Raw genomic sequence first — 25,888 nt, 5'->3', positions numbered from 1 at the left:
TCATTAATTGAAGGTGCATGTAGTGATGGGATGGCTTTGTTAGTCTCCATGGCTGCGTGTGGTACGTGGCACTACAGACATCAGCAGTGCCACATAACGCAAGTTCCACTGTTCTCTGCGCTGCCAGGGAACAATGTGGAGGGGTTTTCTGACCCCTGGATATCTAGGGGTCAAAAAAACCCATGGAGAAAAAAAGTGGAGTGCACATGCGGCGGCAGCGTGTGCTGCCTGAAGCCAGAGCCTGGCCGGCAAGAGCCACGCTCCACTGCCGGCCAGACTCCCCGTGGCAGGATTGTCACTGCAGCCTCACAAGGCCCTCAGGACCCCAGGTAAGGTGGCTGCAGCCAGCCCAGTGCTGGCCCCAGCCTCCCCTACTTCATCCAGGGTAGCTTGCTGTGCGCCAGTGGACATGTGGCACGGGCGTTCCCCATGGACAACTGGGGCGGCACAAGGTGTGCTGCCGCTAGTTGTCCCCGGGGAACCAAACAGCCACGCATGTCTGGACACGGCCCATAAATCTATTCTAGTGTTACAGTAGTGCTTTTGCATACCATTATGCTTACTGCTGTCAGAAAGTTATAGTAGCAGAGCTAAGACTGTCCTCAAGAGGTCATCTACTTCCCTGTCCCAAAACAAGATCAGCTCTACTTAAACTATACCTCCACCACTTAGTCCTTCTTTATATATCTCCAAAGCTCCAAACTAATAAGCACAAGCTGTGAATGACAACACACGTTAAACGGCCTTAAACTGCATTGTAGCAATTCAACTGTTCTTCATGCTTTCACTTCTCTGCTCCTCATTCTATTTGTCTGGTGGTTTGAACGCCAATAACATGTTCCAAGGATTGGTGATTTTTATTAGGAGATATCAGGTGCTCTGTGAAGGAAGTCAGCATCAACATCCTCATTTGCAGACGAGACAACTGAAGTAGCAGGAAAGGAAGTAACGTGACTCTGGTCCCTCAGCAAAGACCAGAACAAAGATCTCCCAAGTTCCAGTCCTGTGCTCTACCCACCAGCCAATAAGGCCTCCGAAGTGGGACAGTTTAAATGCACCAATGGATGTAAACACTGTATTCTACACCTGCAATGGAAAATGAGTCTATTTATACTAAACGGAAGCCATCGATTTTGTTATAGGAAAATATGGGTGTTTATTATCTTGTTACAGCAAAGAAACAGCAGACAGTACTCTAAGGCATAATAAGCAAATGTTTTGGTGCTGAATTCACACTGTTAAAAGATAATATAATGAAACCATCTTCCAACTCTTAAGTAACTCAAGACTTGAGAAGAGTCTGGGTAAAACTGAATGCACACCTTAATAAATCCCTAATACAAACCAAGTGCTTACTAATTAAAAAACGATGGTAACTTAAAACAGAATGCACTCAGTTCCAGTATCAAAGGTTAACTGGAGATGGTGCCTGCTCATGGAAGCCCATTTGTTATACAGTTATGGAGGGCTAATCTCTTTCAGTGATTAGAGGAGTGGGCATTTATTTCAGCTGGAGGGCCGAGATTGGGCGAGCTGGCAAAGGCTACACACAAAATCTTTCAGAAGGTAGCATTTAAAAAAATTATAGACTAAAAAAAGTCATACTAAAAGTCAAACATCTACTATATTTAATTTTATTTTAAAAAATAATGTCCTGATTTATGTGCATATTAGTGTGTATATTAGGACTGTGCAAAATGTTGGCAGCCATTTCATTTTGGAGGTTTTACAGGCCATTTTGGCGCCTGAAACACTGAATCTAAATCCAAATGGAAGGCTCAAAAACATCTCCAAAACAAAATACAGTATCCGAAATGTTTCAGAAATTTTCGGAGTTTCGGAGCCGGACTTGCAGGGAACCAGCTGTACGCTCAGCTCCGCAGGAAGCAGATCCACACTGGGGGTCTCTTCACCACTGCCCACCCCGCGCTGCCCTAGTGAGACGGGGTTGCATGGCGCAGGCGGCAGCAGCAAGGAGACCCTGGTGTGGATCTCTGCTCTCTGCACAGTCAGGTTGCGCAACAGGGCAGTGCCGGTCCCTGCCACGTGACCTAGATCCACAGGGAACAGAGATCTGTGCCAGGGTCTCCTCACTGCTGCAGCCTGCCCTGTGCAGCCCCACGTCATCGAGGCAATGCGGGGTGGGGAAAGAGGTGGCGAGGAGACCCCCAGCGCAGATCTCTACTCCCTGCAGAGTAGAGTCATACAGCAGGGAGTAGCAGGCTTGCTTGCCGCTCTGCGTTGCTTCCCTGCCCTGCAACCCATGACAGGGATCAGAGATCCACGCAGGGATCTCCTTACCTGCACGGAGGACAGTGTCCCTCCCCCTCCCCCAAATGAGCCACCCACGGCCCCATCTTGCTCCCTGCTCGGGCCCCAAGCCCCCCAGCCTCAAGCCCCAGATAGCTGGGTAGGGCTGTGTGAAGCTTGCAGCCTGTTCAAAACAGATTCAGAGGAGATTCAGCTCTTCCGATCTCCAAAACAGATTCAGCCAAAACGAAACAGGACAGTGATCCAAAATATTGAAATGAATCACTGTGCTTTGAAATGCCCGAATCCAAAACTGAACCAAAACACAGTTGTTTCGCACAGTCCTAGTGTAGATACGGGCAACTGCATAACAGCTCAAAATACAGTCCAACTCTTTTATATTGTGTTAGGGGGTGTGGGGCAGGTGCAACTGCGGAGGGGGTAGGGCTGGGTGCATACCTGTGTGTGGGGAGGTGTTCGAGCGGTAGGTCTTGGGAGCTGGCTGGGCGTGGCGAGAGAAGGAGGAGGAAGGGCAGGAGGCGCATGCAGCAGAGCTCGCCCAGGCAGCACGGGACAGGTGCAGTCCACCCCTCTCACTGCCCCACAGCCGCCTCCACATGAGGCTGAACCCTGCCCGCTCCCACCTGGGGCAGCCCACACCATACTCCCACCTATGCCAGCTGGCCCCAGCCGCAGCCAGTATGCACGGCTTCCCAGCGGGGCTGCTCAGTACAACTGCAGCTGCCTGGGTGCTGCTCAGCTCCTAAGAGCTCCTATGCTCAGGTCCTCAGGTGGCTCCTTCTCCTGCCCCTGCTGTTTTGCTCAGGGCAGCAGGTAGTGCAGTAGAGATCCATGTTGGGCAACAGATGCCCAGCCAGGTACTTGGTACGGGGGGAGGGAAGGGGGAGCTGCAGCTGAGTGGCTCCTGCCCCAGAGCACAGGGCTCCAGCTCTCAAGCGCCTTGCACCCACTCAGCCCATGCAGCAGGATGAGCAGCTGCCTGCAGGCAGTCAAGTGGCTTGAAGGTGGCCAGAGGCTGGACCTGGAGTCCTACATACTAGGACAGGAGCCCTCTGGCTGCCGCTTCCACCATACCCACCACCCTTCTCCATGCTAACCGTTCCCCAGAGCAGCGCAGCAGGGGCAGGAGGAGGAGCTGCTGGAGGCAGGGGGAGCCAAGCAGTACCTGGGCAGCAGTAGCCCTATCAGGAAGCTGTGCATACTGGCCAGGCCTGGTGGAAGTGTGGCACAGGCTGCCCCTGGCAGGAGCGGGTGGGGCTCAGCCCTGTGTGGAGTGCTGTGGGGCAGCCATGGGCTGGACACAATCATCTGGTGAGCACGCACCCTCAAACTGGATCCAAATCAGTTAGTGGGCCATGTTTTGTCCATCCCTGGGTTATAGGTTCACTGCTAAACGTGTCCCAAGAATTATTCATTAGGAGGGTGCGCAAGTCAGAGGTTAACAACCTCAATGTCATGGGAGAACAGTGAGCAGAGATCTTCGGCTAGCACCCACAGCCCCGTGAATGCCATCTGACAAGCCTGTGGCCCCCCGCTGAAACTCCACTTAGAGATGGGCATCGGAGAGGGAAAAGAAGACAGAGAGTCTAACAGGTCACCCCGGGCTAACACCTCCTTCCTGGTCTGGGAGACGGACAGGCTGGGCAGCAGGAACAGGAAGTCAGTGCAGGCTCCATGGTGGGCTTTAAAACAGGGAAACAAATACTGACGAATTTATCCATGCAGATTCCAGGAGTCCCTTCGAACCCTAATTTTCTCTGACTGTTTCCATGATCATAAAGAATGAGTGGGAAAGAAAGCCTTTAGCAACAATTAGTCAAAAACCAATGCTGGTTCTGGGATACTATAAGCCTTGTTACAAAGCCATAATGATTTGGGGGGAGAAAGCAAGAACTTTAATACCAAAGTAACAGCCAGGTGCCAGCTACATCAAAGGCATTCAAATACACTTGGGCAGATGAGAAATTGAGCAGGCAGGAATCAACATGGAACAAATTAAGGGCACAAATGTAACTGCAATGAATGTACAATTCCTGTCATTTTATTTTTTCTTTTTCACTTGAGAAAGAATTGCATGTTACCAGATGCAAAATAAATATGTCTTGGTGAAAAGAACAGATGGATAATGTCGGCACTGAGTTACAGCGCATGTTAAAGTAACTGGTATCTAAAGGTAATCTTAGCTTTAAAAAATAAGATATATCATTAGCATAAGCACCCCCTTTTTAAAGACCAACACTTACGCAATAACAGATTATATATCTTCAAAATACCATACACGGGCTACTACTGAAACAAAGTAGCAATGCAGTGCAATGGTGCAATACAATACAAGGTAGTGTCAATTCATACAATGTTTATTAACTTGGAGCTGTTGATATAGCGATATTTAATAACAGAACAGCTCCAAAATAGAGCAAGACAAAAAAAAGGGAATTTCTCCTCAAAAAACCTTGTGTTGAAATTCCTCAAGCAGCACACTTTCTTACAATTTTGACCAACTTTATGTAATGATAAAAGCAAGAATTATTTTTTAAAGTTTTTCCTCCATTAATAGACGTATAAAATATAGTTCTCAGTCCAGTACCTACCAACTATCCATGTGATACAACTGTGAGGGCACCTTAACAAGAAACAGCTTAAAAAAAATTCTGTCTGAATTTACTTGTTCAGTACTACAAGGTATTCTGACGTGTGGGTTGAGTTTGCAAACCCCACCTCTCCCACTCCCCAAAAAGAGCGTGAAAAAACCCCCAAACCCAAACCATCTTAAGATCCCAAAAGTCTTAAAAAGTTTAAAAGCCCACCTGAGCCTGGGTGGCTCATCAGGCTAGTGTGGTAAGGTCACACCAGTTTCTGTAGCCTCCAAGGGAGGGATGTGACCAGCATTATTCGGATCAATTCTGACTTCCCAGCCCTTACACCCAGGCTCTCATTCACAGCTGGGCTGACAGGGAGGCACCATTCATCACGAGTGCAGAGCAACACTTGCAGGTGGGATGGCATAAGAACAGAGCATCTGGCATTTGTACCAAGGGTTTAGGTCCCTTCCAACCCAATGATTAACTGGACTGACAGCAAGAGGCCTTAAATGCTCTGCCTCTGCACCCGCAAAATAACAAGCCGTATTTCATCTCCATGTTTCTCCATCTTTTAGCGCTTTTCTTCCACGCTGTTTTATCTTGAAGTGAATCGTCATGAATTGTGACTGAAATGAGAACGCTAACCGTCTAAATATATTACAACTGTAACAGAGCAAGAGAGCAGGCTCTTCTGCTATTCATTCCTGGGGGATTTTCATGTTCCAGAAGGCACTGCATGTTTACACCAATTAGCAATACTTGAAGTTATCTACATAAATCCCTAGGTATAAATAAGAGATTGAAACTCAAAATACATAAATATGGCATGCATGCCGTTACTTATGCATATCACACACACACACACACACTACACTTAAGAGTATCCAAAGCCACACTGACTGAGCCAACCATGCAAGTGGAAAGAGCCTATTGAAATCCTTCTTCATAAGCTATAAACCTTTTCATAATTTTTAGATTCACAGACTCCAGTCCAAGAATAAACTTATCTGACCATGTAGTCTGACCTTCTGTACTTCTTACAGGCTATAGAATTTTTCCCAGAAATTGGATTAAAGCACGAGCTTTAGAAAGATAATTAACGCTAGCTTGCTGTCTTAAGAATCTCAAGTAATAGTGACTCCATTATCTTCCGCCATAACTGCTAGGAGATTACATCCTACTGCATGACTGAGTTTCTCTCTCCAACTTCCAGCCCCTGGAACTTGCTATACCTTTGTCTAAAAGGCTGAAACGCCCCACCAAGTATTGCCAAGTATCAGGTATCTTCTGGTCAGGTTACCACTCAACCTCGTCTTTAATAAGTTAGAGTGATCTTCTTAAGCTTCGCATAGTAGGCTTGCTTCTTAGCCCTGGAGTCACTTTTACAGCTCTCCTTTCCTAATTCCTTCTTGAAATGCATTAGTTTCAGTAGCATCACTGTGCTAGGACATCATGTTAACAGTTTTCTGACGTCCCAAGACATTTTCTAAGTCTCCTATGGCAGTGATGGCCAACGTCTTTGGCAAGCATGCCACAAATTAGCCCAACACCCTCTCTGAGTTCCATCTATGATCCCTTTCCCCCACCTGATCTGCTGCTATGTTTTCTGTGCTCCCTGCTCCATCTGCTGCTCTGCTTTCTGCTCCCTGCCCTATCTGCAAGTGTGTTCCTTGTCCCTCCCTGATCTGCTGCCTGTACCAGTTGTGGTATGCATGCCCAGTTGGCCATCTGCCCTATGTTATGGTACAGGCAGCAATCTTTGTCACCAGATATACACCCTTACAATTCCCTGTATTCGTGCATTTTGTTGGATGGTGACCCTTTAAATCATGCATTTCTGATTGCTTTGAAACAGCAACCCTCGCTTACCTGGCCTCAATCTCTGTGTTGTCTGCAAATGCAACCAGTAAAGATTTTATATCACCACCTAGATCAGCATTTCTCAAACTGTGGGTCATGACCCAAAAGTGGTGAACAAACTTTAAAAATAGATTCTCCTTTAAAGGAGAAAAAGATGGAAAAATGTGGCTTTTCCCTTGCAGGTTGTCAAGAGTTCCAGCCCACAAGGGGTTCCTTTGGGGCCCCTCATGCCCCAAATACACCCCCGTCTGCTCCACGTACCAGGCTCCTGCCCCACACACTGGGGGGCTGAGGCCTGGGGGCAGTGGGTCAGGACTAAGGGGCACTGGGTCGGGACCAGCCACTGATGTTTATGAATGTGTCCTGATACAAACAATGTTGAGAACCACTAACCTAGATCAAGACTATCCAACTTCGAAGTGGCCACAGGCCACATGTGCCAGGGTCCACGGTCCTTAGGCAGCATACCCCACACATGCAGGTGGGTGCTGTCCCACTCTACTGCACTCCACATAGGTACAGGCAGGTAGTTGTCCCTTGTCCAGTGCAGCAAAGCACCACACCACACCCCACCTTCAGCTGCCTGCAGGCTCCCCGTGGCGCTGCACCAGAGGGGCGTTCCAGGCTGCCAGCTCTCTCTGCACCACAGGTCGTCCCATGCCTTACTGCCCTGCCCCGCCCCACACCCTTGGGATAGAGACATTCAGCAGAAGCCAGGGGATGGAGGGGGAAGCCCTGAGACTCCAGATGCTGCCACAACTAGTGCAACACAGGCAGCAGCCGTGGTATGGGAGCCCTGGGGCCACGTGGTAACCCTTTGTACACCATATGCGACCCACAGGCTTCCATGATCTAATTCAACCCTGATCTAGATGCCTAAACCAATCCCTGGGCAAACCTGCTATTAACAATACCTCACTCCTGTTGCTCCATTAGATAAATTCTGAGATGTTTTAGCAAATCTGTATTTAATCCATCTAACATGTGCCCTGTTAAGTCCATAAAATGCACATTTTTAATCAAGACGCCATAGGCAGTAAGTTGAATGCCTTTGAGAAATCCAAGTATACTATATCCCCAGATCTCCTTGCTGACGCACACTGAAGTGACAAATTTGAAGATACGCAAACTTGGGTTCTCTCGGATTTCAAACTGCGAATCACAGAATTGAAAAATGTTTCACTTCTGCCCACTATATTTGATCAGAGACAAAATGAAACTAAACTAAACCAAACCCTGGGAGAAAAAGGAGATATTTTACATGCTTTTTTTAAAGTCCCTAAAGCAAATGAAAATCAACCCTCCTTCCTTGCCTCTCCCTCTCCCCCTTCCAGTCGCTGTTGGGCCCTGCTGGACGTAGCCATTAGTGGCAGAAGAATAAGCAAGGGCTCTGCTGACAAAGCCCCATGCACCCTACAGCTGCCTGGCCCACTGCCACTTGAGCCTCAGTGGCCTCGTACATCCAGTCCAGGAGGAGCTCCATGGTCTAGATATGGCCTGGGGTAAGTTTAACACCCCTGATATAAATAACGCAATTCCCCAACTCTTCCCACCCCCACCCCTTCCAAAACAGCAACCTGGCCAGGAAGAAAACACATAAAGCAAATCTTCAGAATTGCTCAGAACAGGCTTGCACCAAAACTGAGCCAAGACTACACTGAATTTAGGACAATTGGCAATGAGGTCCACTGCTGGCATAAGCATTATTAATGACAGTGCAGAAATTTACACCTACCCTAAGACTGACTGCAACCCGTTGCGCCTCCTTAACATAGGGCAAGCAGTTGGATGCTGGCTTCAACCATAAATCTCTCTGTATTAAATAGCTCTCATAAGATTAATAATTCTCAGAGTCAGATTCTGATCTCTTTTCTGCCAGTCTGGACCTAGAAATGAAAGCAATAGAATCACCCTTGAGGTATGTCAGAAGAAAAGAAATCAGAATCTGGCTCTTTGGAGGTATTTTAGTGTGCATGTCTATGGTACTTAAATTATTTACACCAGTTTTGCTCTTGCCTGTATTTAGCAGTCTCTTGACCACAGCTGACAGAACAATCCTGACCTGAAGCTAGCTTTTGCCTATACTGATTATTTTATTGCACCTGAGTTTTAATTATACAAGGTAAAAAGGGCAGCTAGAGGACCAGAAACAAGTTTTGCATTTAAAAGCCGGTAAGCAGAGCCACATTTTACTTTAGGAACTAGATTTTACAGTGGAGTTTCATTAGTCAGCTAATAAGAGGCTGTTTATTAGTGACCCTTATTCAACTTGAAAATCATAGCAAATGATGTCTTGTGCAGGTTTTACGACTTAGGAAGGGAGGTAGCAATGTTCACCTACCAAGAAATTAATCCATACCTTTATATTTAGTATCAAGTGATTTTTCTCATAGACTTTGTCTTTTTATAGGAAGAGTAATTTCTTTCTACTTGCTTCTTGCCCTCCAGAGTATATAAAAATCCAACTATGTGCACATTGTAGAAGAGTCCACAGGTAATAGCAAACATTTATTTTATTCCACAAACAATGCTTAATCTCCTGGTAAAATAATCATCATGACTCTAGCCAAAGAATGCAAATTTTTGCTTGGAAACCAGCAAATGATTTCAAAATAAGCATCTGATTATTTGCTCAGAAAATTACATTTAGTGACATTTGCTGCTGAGTACAGTGCATCTTAATTGGTGAGAACCATTTTTCCTTACATCAGCCTAATTCTAAAGAAAGCAAAAGGCTCAATAGATGACACACAAAAAACTGCAGGGGAATTGTGCAGAGTGAAATACACCCCTGAACAGATCTGCTTAGCTCCATTTCCATTAATACAAATGCCAGTCACGCTTCCCCAGCAAGTCTCATGGATGATCCTGATAAGGCCCACATTGTTAGGTAACCACTAGCTTAAAATTTAAAAAAATAAATAAATAAATGGGGGGGTGGGCACGGGAAATCTAAGCACATTCAAGGTCTTTGACAAGCTAAGAAGGTTGGCTAGAAAGACACGGCAACTATAATCAAAGTGGACGAGAGATGTATTTAGGGCCAGGCCGAAACCCAAAGGTGGCTATACAGGACTGAATTTAGACAGCTGACATCCAAGGAGCAATCCAGATTTGCCCTTCTAAACTCCCCCTCCCCACAGCTCAGGGTCCTCATCACTCAGCTACAGTCAGTGTGCTCTCTTCTTGGCCTCATGACTTTTGGCTGCACAGTGGCCCAGCATTTTTTTTTTCTTTAAATAAACAGAGGCACCTCATACCCAGACTTCTCTGCAGCCTGGCAGTTCAGGCACCGTTCTGGGAAGTAACTGATATAGGCTTGAATTCTGATGGAAAAAGACATATAACTTGAGTCCCTACTTCCTGGGTCAGGGCTTCAACTAGAGGCTATAAGGAAAAGGGTGGGCACTAACACCACCAGTTAGTTAAGGCTAACACCACCAGTTAGTTAGGCATTAACTCTCAAAGAGGCAGTCAGCAATCTTGAACCCGAGTGAACGGAAGCTGCGACTTGGAAGTCAAGAGCTACTGACCTCTGAGCCATCCTTTGGAGGCATATACATCACTGAGCTGCTAGGCACCCAACCCTGAACTGCTCTTCTGCGATACCCAACTCTCTCCTACTGACTTTTCAGGGCTCCTAGTGCTCAGCCCTGTCAATTTTGGGAGATATGCTATTTTCCTCGATATTATACTGGCCTAAGGCTAGGATAATACATATTAAATTCACTACTCAATACCTCACAAGCCATCAGGGCTTTCAGGTTTCAGACAGAAAAAAATCAACCATGTGATGAATATGCAAGACAGTCAGGGGGCTGCATGATTAACTTGCCAAGAGTGAATCTATTGCTGCTCTTCTGCTCGCTGACTGGATCATGACAGATCAGCCAGGAAGGAAACGGGCCTGACAGGTGGGTATACGGTTGAAGACCCTTCACAAAAGCAGCTGCTCCTAGTGGCTGTACAGGGTTACTCAAGTGAAATTAATAAAGTTGGCTTCATATAGTTAAGTCTATCTTAGGTCAAAGAATAAGAGGACCGGTGCATATACTGTAGATAAAATACGGATTTTTTTGTATACAAACGAGTGACACAAAATCCGACTCAAAAAACCATCAACTTCTCTCCGACAGCTGAAAGTGACCTGCCACCAGACACCAAAATGAGAAAAAGGAGTCGAGTTTTTACAAGCAAAAAGAGGAGGTAAAAAATAACTTTCCTGTAAAGTACCTTAGAAAAGTGCTATATAGCATGCATAAAATCCATGCTGGTATATATATATATATATATATATATATATATATATATACACACACACACACTCACACAATACAAACATTTTATTATTAGCACTCATTTGGAATGACCTGCAGAAATCATTCACAGATTCACCCCTCGTGACTAAAGATTCTCAGCATACTTATAAAACCTGCATACTCTTTGTCACAGCTTCATGCATACACAAAAACCAACTGACAAGTGCATGTGTGCACAAGCATACATGTTATGGAAAGCACAAGTAGCAATTTATACAGCTTGTTTGTCTGATACTTCCAATTTTAAGAACTTGTTTTCAGTTGCCTTTATTTATTTTATTTTTATTTTTTTTACAAACTTTAGCCATTCAAACTGACATTTTCCATGCTTTGTCTCTGACGTGGGCTGAAGTTTCTTGGAAAATTTCAGCAACATCTACTCGGTCATTTCTTAGAACAAGGTCAGGGGAAAAAAGATGTTGTTTTCCCCCATTTTAAAACAGTTTCTCCACTTCCCTGAGAAGCTGTAGCACCTCCATGCTTGGCAAAGGGGACTTCAAAGTCAGTAGAGTGGTTACCCCAGCATCAAGGATTTGTCTCTGGTAACCCTATCAAAATCCCTCAACTTTGGCCAATGACACACCAAAAAAAAAAATCAATTCACATGGGATCAGTCAAGCTTTCTTGTTATGGCAGCAGATTCTCTGAAGATTATTTGAATCGAGCATGCTCCACCTCAGTGAAGCAGGGACTGAGCACAACTCTCCCTGCAGCTGCTCCCCTTGACAGCCAGGACCCCAAGAACCAAGTGCCATCTCTCCTGTGCTCAAAACGCTCCCCTACCTGCACCCAGTTAGCAAGGAGCAGCTCAGCTAAAAGGCAGGTGGACAAGGCACCTGAGCCTGGGATCCGAAAGTAATGGAAGAGACTGGGACAAGGAACCAATGAAAGAGCTGGGGGTACCCAGCAGAACATATATAACCACTAAAGCATAACCCAGAAGGAGAACACAGCGTTTCTCGACCCGTGAGTCGCAAGAATATTTCAAAGGGTCACGAGCTGCAGCAGGGCAGGGGGCATGGGGAGGTGCATGCCCCTTCCAGCAGGGGAAAGGGGGTGAGGGAGAGCTGTGCAGCCAGGTTGGTGGCACCAGGGCCAATGCCTCTGCTCACAGAGGCGGGAGGGGCCATGACCAGGCTGCCTGGTGTGGCGCGGCAGCCCCAGCGCTGGCCCAGGGCACGGGGGTACCACAGGCCTCTCCGCCTCCCTCCAGCCTGTGCCAAGGCCAGACTTGCACCCCAGGGTTGGGGGGCAGGGGGCGACAGGTCAGGAGTGAGGGACCCCAGCAAGGCCCAGAGGGCTGGGGGTCAAACACCAGCATGGCCTGGGGGGGGCCAGATGGGTCTTGGATCTTTCCAAATGGGTCCCAGTAGGAAAAGGTTGAAAGCCACTGGAATAGAGTATCCCTATCCCTCAGTATTCCTTTGCTGCCAGAAAACCTCTCTTAAATTCACTGGCTAAATGTGTGCTGCACCTCCTCCAAATTGCTGTGCCCTGGGAGATGACAATCTCTCAGTGCTATCAATTAACCTGTCTAGTCCGGTGGCAAAAGTCAGTGTTGTGATCTAAAGGTTTCAATCCTGCTGATGAAGTGGAAACCAGCATGTGTGGGATGGAACATGCTACTTCAGTTTGCTTTTTTGAAAAAACAGGAAACTATATGCAAAAACTACATTACAAGTATGTTGAAGTTGCTAAGTCAAGCATTCAAAAGTTAGGAAATGCAATATGAATTTAGTTTCTTAAGTATACATGCACTACAGCGTTTAAAAATCTCATGATTATATACCATTTTTCATGGGACCACTGCCTCCACTCTGAGCAGGATGGGCTGTGCACAGAACCATAGAAAATTAGGGTTGGAAGGGACCTCATGAGTTCACCTAGTCCAAACCCCGGCTTAAAGCAGGACCATCCTCAACTACATCATCCCAGCCAAAGGTCCAGCCAGGTCTTAAAAACTTCCAAGGATGGAGAGTCCACAACCTCTCTGGGCAGGTTGTTCCAGTGCTTTACCACCCTCATGAGAAAGCTCTTCCTAATATTTAACCTAAACTTCCTTTGCTGCAACTTGAGACCATTGTTCCTCATTCTGTCGTCTGCCACCTCTGAGAATCATCTAGCTCAGTGGTTTCCAAACTCTGACAGACTGTGCAACACCAATTTAAAACGATACAACCTTAAGTACCACCAGCAAATTTTTGTCATATAAAGTAATTATAATAAACCTGTTAACACATACCACTGAGAGGTTGCCTGCGTACCACTGGCGGTACGCATACCACACATTGGGAACCGCTGATCTAGCTCCATCTTCTTTGGAACCCCACTTCAGGGAGTTGAAGGCTGCTATCAAATCTCCTCTCAGTCTTCTCTTCTCCAGACTAAGTAAGCCCAGTTCCCTCAGCCTCTCCTCAGATGTCATGTGCTCCAGCCCCCGCAACCATTTTTGTCACCCTCCACTGGACTCCCCCCCCAGTTTGTCCACACTATTTCTATAGTTGGGGGACACAAAACTGGACACAGTACTTTAGATGTGGCCTCACCAGTGCTGAACCAAGAGGAACACTTACCTCAAACACTGCTACTAACGCAGCCCTGTAAGCTGTTAGCTTTCTTTGCAAAAAGGGCACACTGTTGGCTCGTATTCAGCTGACTGCCCACTGTAACCCCCAAGTCCTTTTTACAGAGTGGCTACTTAGCCAGTCAGTCCCCAGTCTGTACTGGTGCATGGGATTGTTTTGCCCTAAATGCAGGACTTCACACTTGTCCTTACTGAACCTCATGAGATTTCTTTTGGTCCAATTCTCCAATTTGCCTAGGTCGATGGTTTTTAACTTTTTTTCATTTGCGGTCCCCTAAAAAACTTTGAATGGAGGTGTGGGCCCTTTTGAATTGTAAGTGTGGGTATTCACATACTTTTGATTGATCATAGTTATCTTTCATGGACCCCTGGGGGTCCGCAGACAACAGGTTGAAAACCACCAGTCTAGGTCATTCTGAATCCTCATCCTACTCTCCAGTGTATCTGCTACTCCCCACAGCTTGGTGTCATCTGCAAACTTGCTGCGGGTGCACTCTACACCATCTTCCAAATCACTGATGAAGATTTTGAACAAAACTGGCCCCAGGACCGACCTCTGGGGCCTTCTACTTAAGACTGGTTGCCAATCAGCCATCAAGCCATTGACTGCTAGTCTTTGAGCCTGACAATCAAGCCAGTTTTTAGGGTACATGATAAAGATTTTTTTGGCCGATACTGAAGGCCATTTATTAAATGAGCCCTAATGGCCAATACCGATATGCAGCCTGGCAGCTTGGAGACCAGTGTCTGGATGCGAAGTCTGTGCGAGTGAAGGGGCGTGGGGGGGTTCAGACTGAGGACCCCCATGGCGAGGGAGGGAGTGGGCAGGGGCAGGGACTGCCCAGCTGGGGTGAGGTCCAGGACAGAGCCACGGGCAGCTTGTCTGGGGGGAGTGGGGCGGTTCCCCGCTGCTGCGCGCATCCCCGGGGGAGTCATGGGGGGGCATGTACCCCCCTAGGATCTGTGCACAGGGCAAGGGAGGGCTGCTTGTTGCAGGCTCAGGGTTGGGGGCTGCGCTGGCCTCTTCCCAGTGGAGGGGCTGGTCTGGGGCTGCACTCAGGGTGGGCAGTGGTGACACTGGGGGGGGGCGGGGAGGGAGCTACAGCAAATTTTGGATTAGCTGTAGTCCCCTCATAGCCCCCCTCCCAGCGCCACTGCCGCCCGCCCCGAGCACAGCCCCAGCCCAGCCCCACCACAGGGAAGAGGCCAGGGCAGCTCCTGGCCATGAACCCGCAGCAGGCAGCCTGCTCTCGCCCCACACGCAGATCTGGGGGTCCACACGCCCCTCCATGCCTCCTCCAGGGGTGCATGCAGTGGCGGTGAGCCATCCCCCAGCCCATGCCCCCCAGATGAGCTGCTCATGGCTCCACCCTGCACCCACGCTCCAGCTGAGCAGCGCTGGCCCCTCCCTCACTGTGGGGGCCTCAATCTGCCCCCTTCTCTCCTCTCACACACCTCCCCCCCGCCACAGACTTCCTATCCAGATGCTGGTGTCCAAGCCGCCAGGCTGCATTCCTGGCTGTGCGCATGCACATGGCATTTAATGCTTAGCAAGTGATATAAGCCATGGGCATTCAACCCCTGGCCTGCAGGCTAGATCTGGCTCACAGAGTCACATTATCTGCCTCATCAGGTTTCTCATGGGTCCAATAATTTGGCAGTGGGGCCAGGGTGGCAGTATTAGCTGCTGCTCCCTTTGCTGCCAAACTTCTGGACCCACGGGGAGCCCAGTGGGCTCTGAAAACATAGCCCTGCATACTAGGTTGGGTGCACACAGCCAAATCTGGGTACACGAGGCCCAGTCCTATGAGGGATCTGACTCATGGACTGGCCCCAAACAACTCATCCGGCCCGCAGAGCTGAAAGATTAAGCACCACTGATGTAAACTGCTTTTCACAAGTGGCCGCTACCTGTACTTTCCTCAGTTTCTGAGCTAAGGAACTTGAGAGGGTTAGATCCTGATTTACAGTTGAACCACTGCAATTACAGTCCATGAGAGCTGTGTACTGAATTAACAAATCACTGTTAACATTCTGATTTCTCTGACAAAGTCAAACCATAAGAAATCTCTAACAGGAAACCCCAAATAGCATCCATTTGTATGTCTATGCATTTCCAAGACCCATCTGTAAAGCAGGAATAATACCAATCCTTCTGTTAGGAAGACAACACTAATGTTGTGAAACATTCAGATACTACACTGATGAACATCTCAGAAAAGCCCAGGAGAAAATTGATAATCCTGCATTACAACCAGGATTTGAATGACGTATAATAAATAATGCATGGGGCCACACATGCTGAAATACAAGATATTGAATAGCAGTTCATTCAGTGAGCTGCTGAACTGAATACAGCAGGGGTACCATGGAAAAAAAAATAGTATGCGATCTTGTCATTAGAACCCGTATATTGAAAGTACATGTACAAGAGGGAGAAGGAATTGCCACTTATGGGATTTTTCCTTATTTTGAGTGCTTGACTGTCTACCCATAACATTCTTTTAAGGCACTGTTTGCTAGTAATTACAGAATAAGTTTTGCATATATTCTAAATCCTAGACAACCACTCAAGTATTTGTGAACAAGAAAGAAATTGAGGAGTATATACACTGCAGTGCAAAATCTATTCAAGGTTCTTCAAAGGATGTAGCTATTATTGGCTTCTGTTATCACACAATACCATTATAAAACCAAATGCAACAAAGGTTCTGCTTGACTGTCTATTGCTCAGGTGGCAGCTTAATACAGAAAGTCTACCTGAAGCAGTAACATAACTTGCAATGAATATCCTTCACTTCATGTCAGATCCTAGTTCAGTTTTCCTATTGAAGGTACATGTGGTCACTGATAATTTATTAATAACATTCATGCTGTATGGCATTACCATTGAGAACTCCTGGTGACCCCTTAATATTGCTGCTATGAATCTACAAAGCCCAACGCAGCTTTTTCCAGGTTGATCCTATGTGACATTTTCACCATTATAATTTTCTTAAATTAATGCATCCCTTGTAGCTACCACTTTGTACTTAATTATAATGACAAAGGCAACAAAAGTTCCTTCATAAAGAAATCATTACATTTAAAACTGTTTTTATCCTAGAAACACAAACACTGTAAAGAGTTAGGATAAAATCACTCCGTTTTAAAATTCTTTTCCACTTGAAAGAAAGCAACTGAGATTACAGCAATTCAGTAGAAGCAACTTGAAATATTCCAGATTTACCTTCCACATGCTTTTTACACTGCTGGCCCTTTTGATGTTTATTCAAGTACAAGTGAAAATTTGAGCTTTAATTATTTTTGAAGAATTATATGCTGGTTATGTCTACTAAACCAAAGGACACATTTAATGCATTATCCCAGGACTTAGTTTGCCCCCTTTCCCCAACATCAAACTGGAATTGCACATGTCTCTACAGAGTCCACGATAAGGAAAAAACTCACCATTCTAACTACTTCAGGGTAAGTCTGTTCTGTCAAACAGCCTCTGCTTATTGTGATGTAGTCCACCAGTTCATTAAGAGTGGAGCGCTTGTATTCTTTCATTTTAAGGTCTGATAGTGTGTCCATGAAGTCAAAAATGACACAGCACTGTTGAAGTTTCTTTAGGAACAGTTCAGGCTGCTCTGAAGATGGAACGTCTATGGAACAAGAAAAGAAGTCTTCGTAAGTCTGTTATCTTTTTACATGAAACACTAATTCCTTTTGAAGTGCACTTTCAAAGGAAAGCAGTATCAGTACAGTTTTCATAAAACACTGCTCAAATCATCAACAACGTCGCTGCAGGAATTTCCCTAATATTTAACAGTTTGTATCTTGGATACTGAATTTTAACAGTACTATTTATTCACCTACTACTAAAAAATGAGATTTAATTAGAAGAAGCCAAGACTTACAGAAGAATACAAATTCATGCACATAAACTCTCTCATTGAGTTTCAACCTTTTTTCATTTGGAGACCCCTTTGAAAATTTCAAATGGAGGTGCAGAGCCCTCTGAATTGTAAGTGTGGGTATTTGCACACTTTTGATTGATCATACTCATCTTTTGTAGACCCCTTAGACACACTAAGTAAGGAAGAGCAGTCAGAAATATTACAGACTTAAACGATGAATTAGTATTTCACAAAAAAATGCAGTGCCATACTAAAATCCCATAACAATAAATCTACCGATTCTGTTTTTCCAAACATTTCCACAGATTTCATTATTTCCACATTGACAGTTTCTGTAATAAAATTGGTTGTAATTTTGCCAGTAGTCAGTGAAGTTTTTGGCTCACAAAAGCAGTGGGATACATTGCCCTTTACTGTATGCTATCTGGTGTCTATATAACCAGCCATTATTTTCCCCAGTGCTGTAAAGTATTCTTGGGTGGTAATGTAGGAAGTGTAATTGTTGCTTTTCTTTCTCTTGCTAGTCTTCCTGGGTGAGGGGCTTAGCAAAACTACATTAAGTAAAAACAGACTAAAAGGCACTATCAGATGTCTGTTTGAACAGTTTCACCTTACTTAGAAGGATGGGCAGATAATCTACTATTCTATCAACAGAACAGGTAGAAAACTAGATTTATTTTGTTTTCATGTACACAGGGGCCACCAGTGATGGACAACTCTTTTAAAGGAATCTTGATTTTTATTACATTTAAGACACCAGGCAACTGAAAAACTTCTCCCATTCCAACTCCTAAGTCTTTATTAAGAAATGGTTGCTTTGCATCAGCATGAATTAGCCAAATGCCCTTCAAAGATGACTACAAAATGGACACATTTATCTTATTCATTTGTTAAACTAGAAACAGAATTATACTCCACGCAAGTTTGCAATGTATACTGCTAATAATCCACAAAAAAACCCAATTACATCTATACTTTCCTCTCTCAGAGCAAGTTGTGTATTCTTTTATATACACTTCAAATTTCTTGAACTTGACATGCATTAGTGCACATGAGGACAGCATTTTTGACCAGCTGTTTATCATCGCGGCATGGTAATCATCAGGTTAAAGAAAACTGGAGATAAAAGGAATTTGCTAACTAACACAGAGTAGATAAAACCCAATGTTTTTTTTTCTTAAAAAGAATTTTAAAAAATCAGATTTTTCTAAAATTTAATTGTAGTTTTGTGTTTTTTGTTACGATACTTTACAAAAATTAACCTATATAAAGGTAGTTTTAATTTAAGATATGTTAGAGCTCAAAGATATCATCATGGAATAGGAATTATAACTTCTAATTATATATTATTATATTATGAAACAATATATTCATGGAACCTTTGTAGAAAAGGAGCCAGCAGGAGCCTTGAGGACTGAAAACTAAATCCTTTTCCCTCCCCACCCATTCCAGGCTTCCCCCCAGCCCTTCAGGGTTCCCTGCCCCAACATCAAGGCTCCCCCCAACATCAGCAGCTTACTTTTGCCTGCAAACGCTGTCCAGCCACTGCCGCTGCTACTCTTCCCTGAGCTGAGTCCTACCTAGAGAGCTGCGGTAGCACCCAGGCAAGATGGTTCTCCTTTCACGCCTGCGCCCTGGGACAGCGCCAGCAGCCAAAAGTAAGCCCAGGGACTAGAGGGGGTAAGCAGGGATATGGGGTGCTGCAGAAGCAGGCCCGATCCGAGTTGGTGGAGCATGGGGATGGGGTTGGGGGGTGGCTGCCCAATTGGAGGGGAGCAGAGGAAGCAATGGGCCCAATCTGAGCCAGGGCAGAGAGGGGGGTGGGTGGAGTGTTTACGCAGATGTGTAGCCTAGAGTGCCTACATGTTAGTGTGACAGGAGCCAGGTATCACAGATCAAAGATAAACCTAGCTTGGGGTGGTGCAACTTTAAGCTGCCTAAAGAGTCCTTAAAACTAATTTCATGTGTTAATGTATGGACAATCCAGGGGCTAAGAGCTCCAGGAGGCTCCTAAAACTAACATGGAACAAGGCCAATAGACACCTGGCTTTATTCCAGGTCACAAAATTCTTTCACACATTTCGTGAGCGCTGCAAAAGTTGTCTCAGAGCCAGAGAAGACAGAGATAGGCATCAGCAGTGTTGTGCTAATACTGCAGCTTGTACCCACATCCTAGTCCTGCAGGTTTTGCATAGATGCTACATAGGAGAGGCAACAGAGACTGGTGTCCTACAAAACTCCAGAGAGAAGAACCACCCATCAGTAGGTACCTGCCAAATTTGTGGTGGAAATGGGCTGTGTGGCAGCTCCTCTAATCTTGCCGGCTCCCCCGCATGCAAGCTGATTGGCAGAGGGGCCCCATTGCTCACTCCAGATCAGTGGAAAGGTGAAAACAACCATTTTAAATATGGCACCATTATTGCCTCCCCCCTCTGATCGGCTGCCCCCCCAACAGCTCCACTGCTTGGTCTCGACCGGTCAGGAGGCAAAAATGGTCCACATTTAAAACCACAGTTTTTGTCTTCCCGCCGATAAGAAGCAAGCAGCAAGGCCCCTCTGCCAATCAGCAGCTGGGGGGCGATGTGGAGGAACCTGCAAGATTAAAGGAGCCAGCCCACTTCTGCTGCAAATTTGGTAGGTCCCTACCCACCAGCATTTCCTGGGAATTATTAGACAGTACTGATCCAAGCTATCCTAGAGCCATTACTTTTCCCTTTTCTAACTTACAAAGCTGTGCCAGCAACCCCCCATGAGGGTCTGATAACAAATCAAAGAATAGCAGTAAAGAGATCTAGCCTCTGGCTAGTGCATTATGATAATCAACAACTTCCATGTACATCACTTCCAGACAAGCTGCCAGTCTGCAATCCTACTGAATGACTGAATGAGGTCAAGGACAGGGGGATGAATGAGATCTGGAGTTATGTAACCACCTTCTTGATCACCTTTCCCAAGAAAAGAGAACTTCAGGATTGGGAGTTGGTTGACTGGAGCCCAGAATTTGCTTCTTTTTGCTTCTTTTTTTTCTTTCTTCTCCCCCCCGCCCAAATAAAGAGGCTTATATGGGGAATATTTGAGAATTTCTGTAACAGTAACTCTCAATCACATGATCTATGGTTGCACTGATTGTCACATTGTCTTTGCACTGTGGTAAGCACTGGGACGTTCTAAAACAGTGTATTATGCAAATAACTAGCTGAAACCTGCAAAACATTTGCTATTACATTTTTATTGCAAAAGTATTTCTTTAAATACAGGATTTTTAGTTATCCTTTGACCGAATACTGTAACAGCATCACAGAGCCCCTGAGCTGCAGAGGAACCCGGTGCTTCCCTCTGAAGGGGTGGCGCCCCAGGCAGCACCCACCTGCTGGCACTCTGCCCAGGCAGCTCCAAGGAGCACTGCTGCCATGCAGGGAAGCACCAGGGCCCCCTGCAGCTCACCCCCCAGCCACAGGAGAGGCAAGCAGGTAGGCTCCCCGGCCTACCCCCCTGCATCTGGCCACCAGAGGTACACTTATTAAAAGACATGAAAATGTAAAACTAAAAAATAATAATGTAATAAGCAACTCTAAAGTCCTAATTGGATTTATATATATCAAAGTTCATTTAGAAGCAAGTTATATAGCTTATCTAAAATTTACAATCATGCTTGTTACAACCCTAACCACATCAAACGTAGTTAAAGGGCATTACAATTACCAAAACACAAAAGTTTTGTTGATTAAAATTGTGGGCAAAAAATAAAGCAATTTTTTTCAAACAGAAATCTCCCAGGAACCTAGGTGGAATTTCCTGTAAGCCTCACTGCATATCTGCAAACCACTCTAACCCTGCCATTGCAAGCTTCTCTCTTCTATATACAAGTTATGAAAACTCCTGGATGCATCTCTTCTTTAACAAGAGAAACACCAATTAAGCAATGAATTAAAGCAGCGATTACTCTTTTAGAAAAAATGAAATGTAATGCAGTTTTTAAATTTATTCTGGGGTTACATGAGGAATGGAATGACACTTAAAACCCATGTTTTTCCAGTTGCCGACAACTGAAAGACTGCTTGACCAGGTACAAAAATTACACTTTTACTGGTATAAGTGATCAGATACTGGTCTATAACCATAACAGAACAGAAAAGTTCAGCATACAAAACCGGTCTAGACCTGTAACAGAAGACAGGCTCAGCACACATAGACTGGTTTAAAAACGGTGGAACGGGGTCTATGATTTGCCCCCCCAAAGAGTGAATCTGTGCTCTCCTCACTTAAGATAAAGGTAACGAGGGACGCAGGGAAGCAGGATATGCTCAGCACGAGAGGAAAGGGAGGCACAAAAAATGACAAATCAATCTTCTATGTTCTCTTGCGTCAACTATTTTGAAAGCTTTCAAGCATCTTTTCCTCATTCTATACCTTAGAGATAAAGAGATTACATAAAGGATCTCTGAACCTCTCTTCACAGACTGAAATCTTGAGTGTAACTTACATAATCAAAACTGAATCAGAATAGTGGGAATTGGCAATATAAATTGATATTCAAGTCACTTTATCTTTAGAGCTGATGTTACAGGCAGCCTCTCTCTACCAATGTATCTGCAAATCCGGTTTACTGTTTCCATCACAGCCACTAGAAAGAAAACCCTACCACAAATAAAGGATGATCACATTATTGTTTCCACGGCACAAACCGCATTACCTATTTCTAGTTATAAGTGCATGGTGTTTACTTGAGGTATGCTGACATGCATAGTGACACACTTTGGAAGAATGGCTATTACAGTCAATACAGCGGATGACTTTACTACATATGTGTAATAATCGCATCATAATGAGATCAAAGGGAGAGCTTAGAACCACTACAGCTAGCTGGTTTTAATTCCTATACCACAACAAAGAAATCAGAAAAATCCCCCCAAAGGGGAAGGTATAGACAAGAAACGGATACAACAAATAACATTTAACAACCAAAACCAGAACAAATTCCTCTAGAGCCAAGTTAAATCTCTAGAGCAGTGGTGGACAAAATATGGCCCGCAGGCCAGATCCAGCCCACCAATTGACTGGATCCAGCCTGTGGTGGGGTGCCTGCCAAGTGATGGGATCTGGCCTGAGGCTGGCCCCGCAGTGCTCCACATGGGGCCAAACGTCGCCCAGGGGCAGCCCAAGCCACACTCAAGCCCACACCCATCATTCCCAGTCCGGGCCAATGTGTTCAGCTTCCAGCAGAGCTGCTCTTGGTACACGTGCCCAGGCGCTGCTCAAGTCCCCTCACCTCCGGCGGTGGCTCCTTCTGCTCCTGTTGCGCCGCCCCAGGCGGGGAGGAAGCTTCGCCTGGGAAGTTCCTGCCCCAGTGGGCAGGGCTCCAGCTCCGGACTTGGCACAGGAGGCCATTGGGTGGAAGGCAGCTGGGACCTTCAGCCAGGTGGCTCCTGCCCCAGCACATGGGGCTCCAGCTCCTGGCTCCCTTCCACCTGCCCTGGCGCACAGGGCCGAGTGGGTAGAAAGAAGCTGCAGGCAGAGCCATGTGTGCCAGGACTGGAGCTGCTCAGCTGAAGTGGCTTCCTCCAAACCCAGAGCGGCGCAGTAGGAGCTGCAGCTGGAGGTGAAGAGGGCTGAGCAGCACCTTGGCAGCTGCAGCCACACCAAAAGCAGCCCCGCCAGTAAGCAGCAGACATGGGCTGGAGCATGGCATGGGCTGCCCCAGGCAGGACTTGGCCCCATGTGGAGCGCCGTGGGGGCATCTGTGGATCACGAAACCCAGGTGGGCTTTGCTGCACACTCCCCTTGCTGCCTCCTCCCTACCCTCATCTCCAGTTGACCCCTGGGACCTAGCATCAAGTTGCCCCCCACACATATGTCAGCACCCCCCTATAGGGCAGGAGTGTGCAGGGATTGTGGCTCTACCCCAGGGCCTGGCCTTGTGCTGTCACCACCCCACAACACACCCTGCCCTCCTGCAGCCCTGTCCCACATAGGAAGTTTTGGTGAGTTGTTGCAGTGGCGAGGGGATGCGGGGAGAGGATGCTGACCCAGCCCACGACATCTCATCAAAACTCTCTCTGTGACGCACCCCCATGCCCAAATTGCCCCCCCTTCCTCTAGAGTGTCTATCAAGGTGTGTGTGTGTTTGGGGGGGATAAAGATCACCACAGTTTGACCAAAGTGGTGAGCCAGAAAAATGGTTACTGCAGGTTGATTCCATTAGAAAAAATTGGCTACATTTTCCTTTGAGGCAAGCCCATATTTTTACGTGTAGTGCACCGAGTCGTATGTCCATGAAGGCATCAGGAATCAATCAAGTGTGAATGCAACATCTGCGCACGGTTCCAGGCCTCTCATTCAGCTAGTCTCAGGGCCACAGGCCCAGCACTTGTTTAGACTGTTTCCTTAACTTTTCTGTGCCTGTTTCTTTCACATGCTTTCTGGCCTTTTTGCTTGTCTTCCACAAATGGATACAAAAACCTTCAGAAAGCTCTGCTGCACATGACTTCATGAACTACATGCACCCTGCATGTATTTCTGGGCTGAGCAGTGACATTCATCTGCTTTTGGGTTGGAGGCCGCAATTGTTTCAGGCTTACAGACAGTAACAGAACAGGTAGCCAGTTCTCTAAAAGGCTCAGTTTAAATGAATTACAGCAGTTATGCTGCACGAAGAATATTCTGCAATCTCCATAAATACGAACTAAGGCAGAGAACAAAAATTAGTTTAACTGATGCCCAACAGACAGAAGTCCCACTGTTTGCATGGAAATTTCGTTTATTTTTTTTAAAGAAGAAAAAAAGCTTTGTGACACTTTTAACCCCTAAAAGTTGTACTGAATACTACAATGCTTTCTTATTTTCAATTATTAACATTAAATTACCCCAGAAAGTAAGATGACTATGATAACAGATGAATGTAAAACAATCTTTATAAACCAGCACATAAAAGTAGGAATGCACGATACAACCAGCACATCATATGCTTTACTTAAGCTGAAGGCACATCAGAAGTTATAGTTTTAATAAAAATAATCACTTTTGTGAGTTACAGCAGAAATAGTCATCTTGACATTTCCAAGACAAAGACTTTTCTTGCAACAAAATTAATTTAAGGGCTACAAGTTTGACTGTTTCCTCTTTTGCTCTTCAAGATGTATAAAAATAAAGTTACTTATCAGCCATCTTGATTTACTAGCATATGTTCACACTGAACTAATTGGGTTGAAGTTATTCATAATCCAGCTGTAACAAAAATAAAGGTTTTAAGAAAAAAACAATCTAACAGAAGTGTATGGACAAATTTATCAACAGGTCTCATTAGCATTCTTAGAAAAGCAATTCTAAAGAGTTAATAATTTCAGTTTTTCTCCAAGTAATCCTAACCAAAGTCTGCATATTCCTGCTGGACATCCTCATTACCCTTAGCTACTCTTTCCCCCCCACCCCCATAAAGCCATCAAGATACGACAACATTAATGTGGACACAGCAGTGCTTTACAAAGCACATGCAGCACAGCACCTTCATTGTTATACAATACAGTCACTGTAATAAAAACAACAAATTTTATTAATGACTTAAATATTTACTTAAGGATTAAGTTGAACAAAAAAATATGTGTACTAGCTGTTCACCTCAGGAAAGCTGGCTTCAAGCCTTTCATAAGATCACAGACGACAGTGTAATCACGCCTATACAAATTCTGTGCTGAGCACCCAGGACCACTGCTGAGAAACAAACCCTGCCTGTTCACTCCTGCTCCACCACACCTGGCAGTTCAGAGCAGTGGATCTCTCAAAGGGATCTTGAACGTGTGCCTCAACACAGCTCTCAGCACCAGAGAGCCTGAAAGTGGTGCTACGACATGCCTGAAGCACTGTGGAGCAGGACTCTGAAAAATTTCAGCAGCTGTTTCATTTCAGAAGCGTTTCAGGCCATTTCAGCACCCGAAAAACACCGAACCCAAATCGAAACAGAAGGCTCAGAAACTTCTCTGAAACCAAACAAGGCATCCAAAACATTTCAGAAACGTTTTGGAAAATTTCAGAGCTGGGCTTGCAGGAACCAGCTGTAGGCTGCTGCCCTGGTGTGTGACTTGGCTCTGCAGGGAACAGAGATCTGCGCCGGGGGTCTCCCCACTGCCGCTGGCCACCCTGCGCAGCCCTGGAGATGCAGGGCTGAACAGAGCAGGCAGCAATGGGAAAGAGACCCCAATGCAGATCTCTGCTCCCAGCAGAGTCAGGTCACACAGCAAAGCAGAGCTAGTCCCTGCCGTGCAACTTGGCTCCGCAGGGAGCAGAGATCCAGGGCTGCAAGGGGCAGGCAGTGGTGGCAAGGAGACCCCAGCTCAGATCTCTGCTCCCTGTGGAGCCCGGTCACGTGGCAGGGCT

The 25,888-nt window shown here is 45.8% G+C and overlaps 1 protein-coding gene across 7 annotated transcripts in view; it reads right to left on the bottom strand.

Moving 5' to 3' along the window:
* PPP2R5E (protein phosphatase 2 regulatory subunit B'epsilon) overlaps nucleotides 1–25,888 on the bottom strand; it is a 106,911-nt gene that overhangs the window by 28,227 nt on the left and 52,796 nt on the right. For all 7 annotated transcript variants that reach the window (XM_090034223.1, XM_090034219.1, XM_090034224.1 and 4 more), the window contains one exon: nucleotides 17,067–17,263. In XM_090034223.1, the coding sequence (XP_089890349.1) occupies nucleotides 17,067–17,263 (197 nt within the window). The remainder of the gene's footprint in view (nucleotides 1–17,066; nucleotides 17,264–25,888) is intronic.

Source organism: Crocodylus siamensis, chromosome 2, assembly GCF_052110815.1.
Source record: "Crocodylus siamensis isolate JL-2025a chromosome 2, ASM5211081v1, whole genome shotgun sequence".
Lineage (NCBI taxonomy): Eukaryota > Metazoa > Chordata > Crocodylia > Crocodylidae > Crocodylus > Crocodylus siamensis.
Note: the sequence above shows the minus strand (reverse complement) of the source record. Positions and strands in the feature narration are given on the sequence as shown.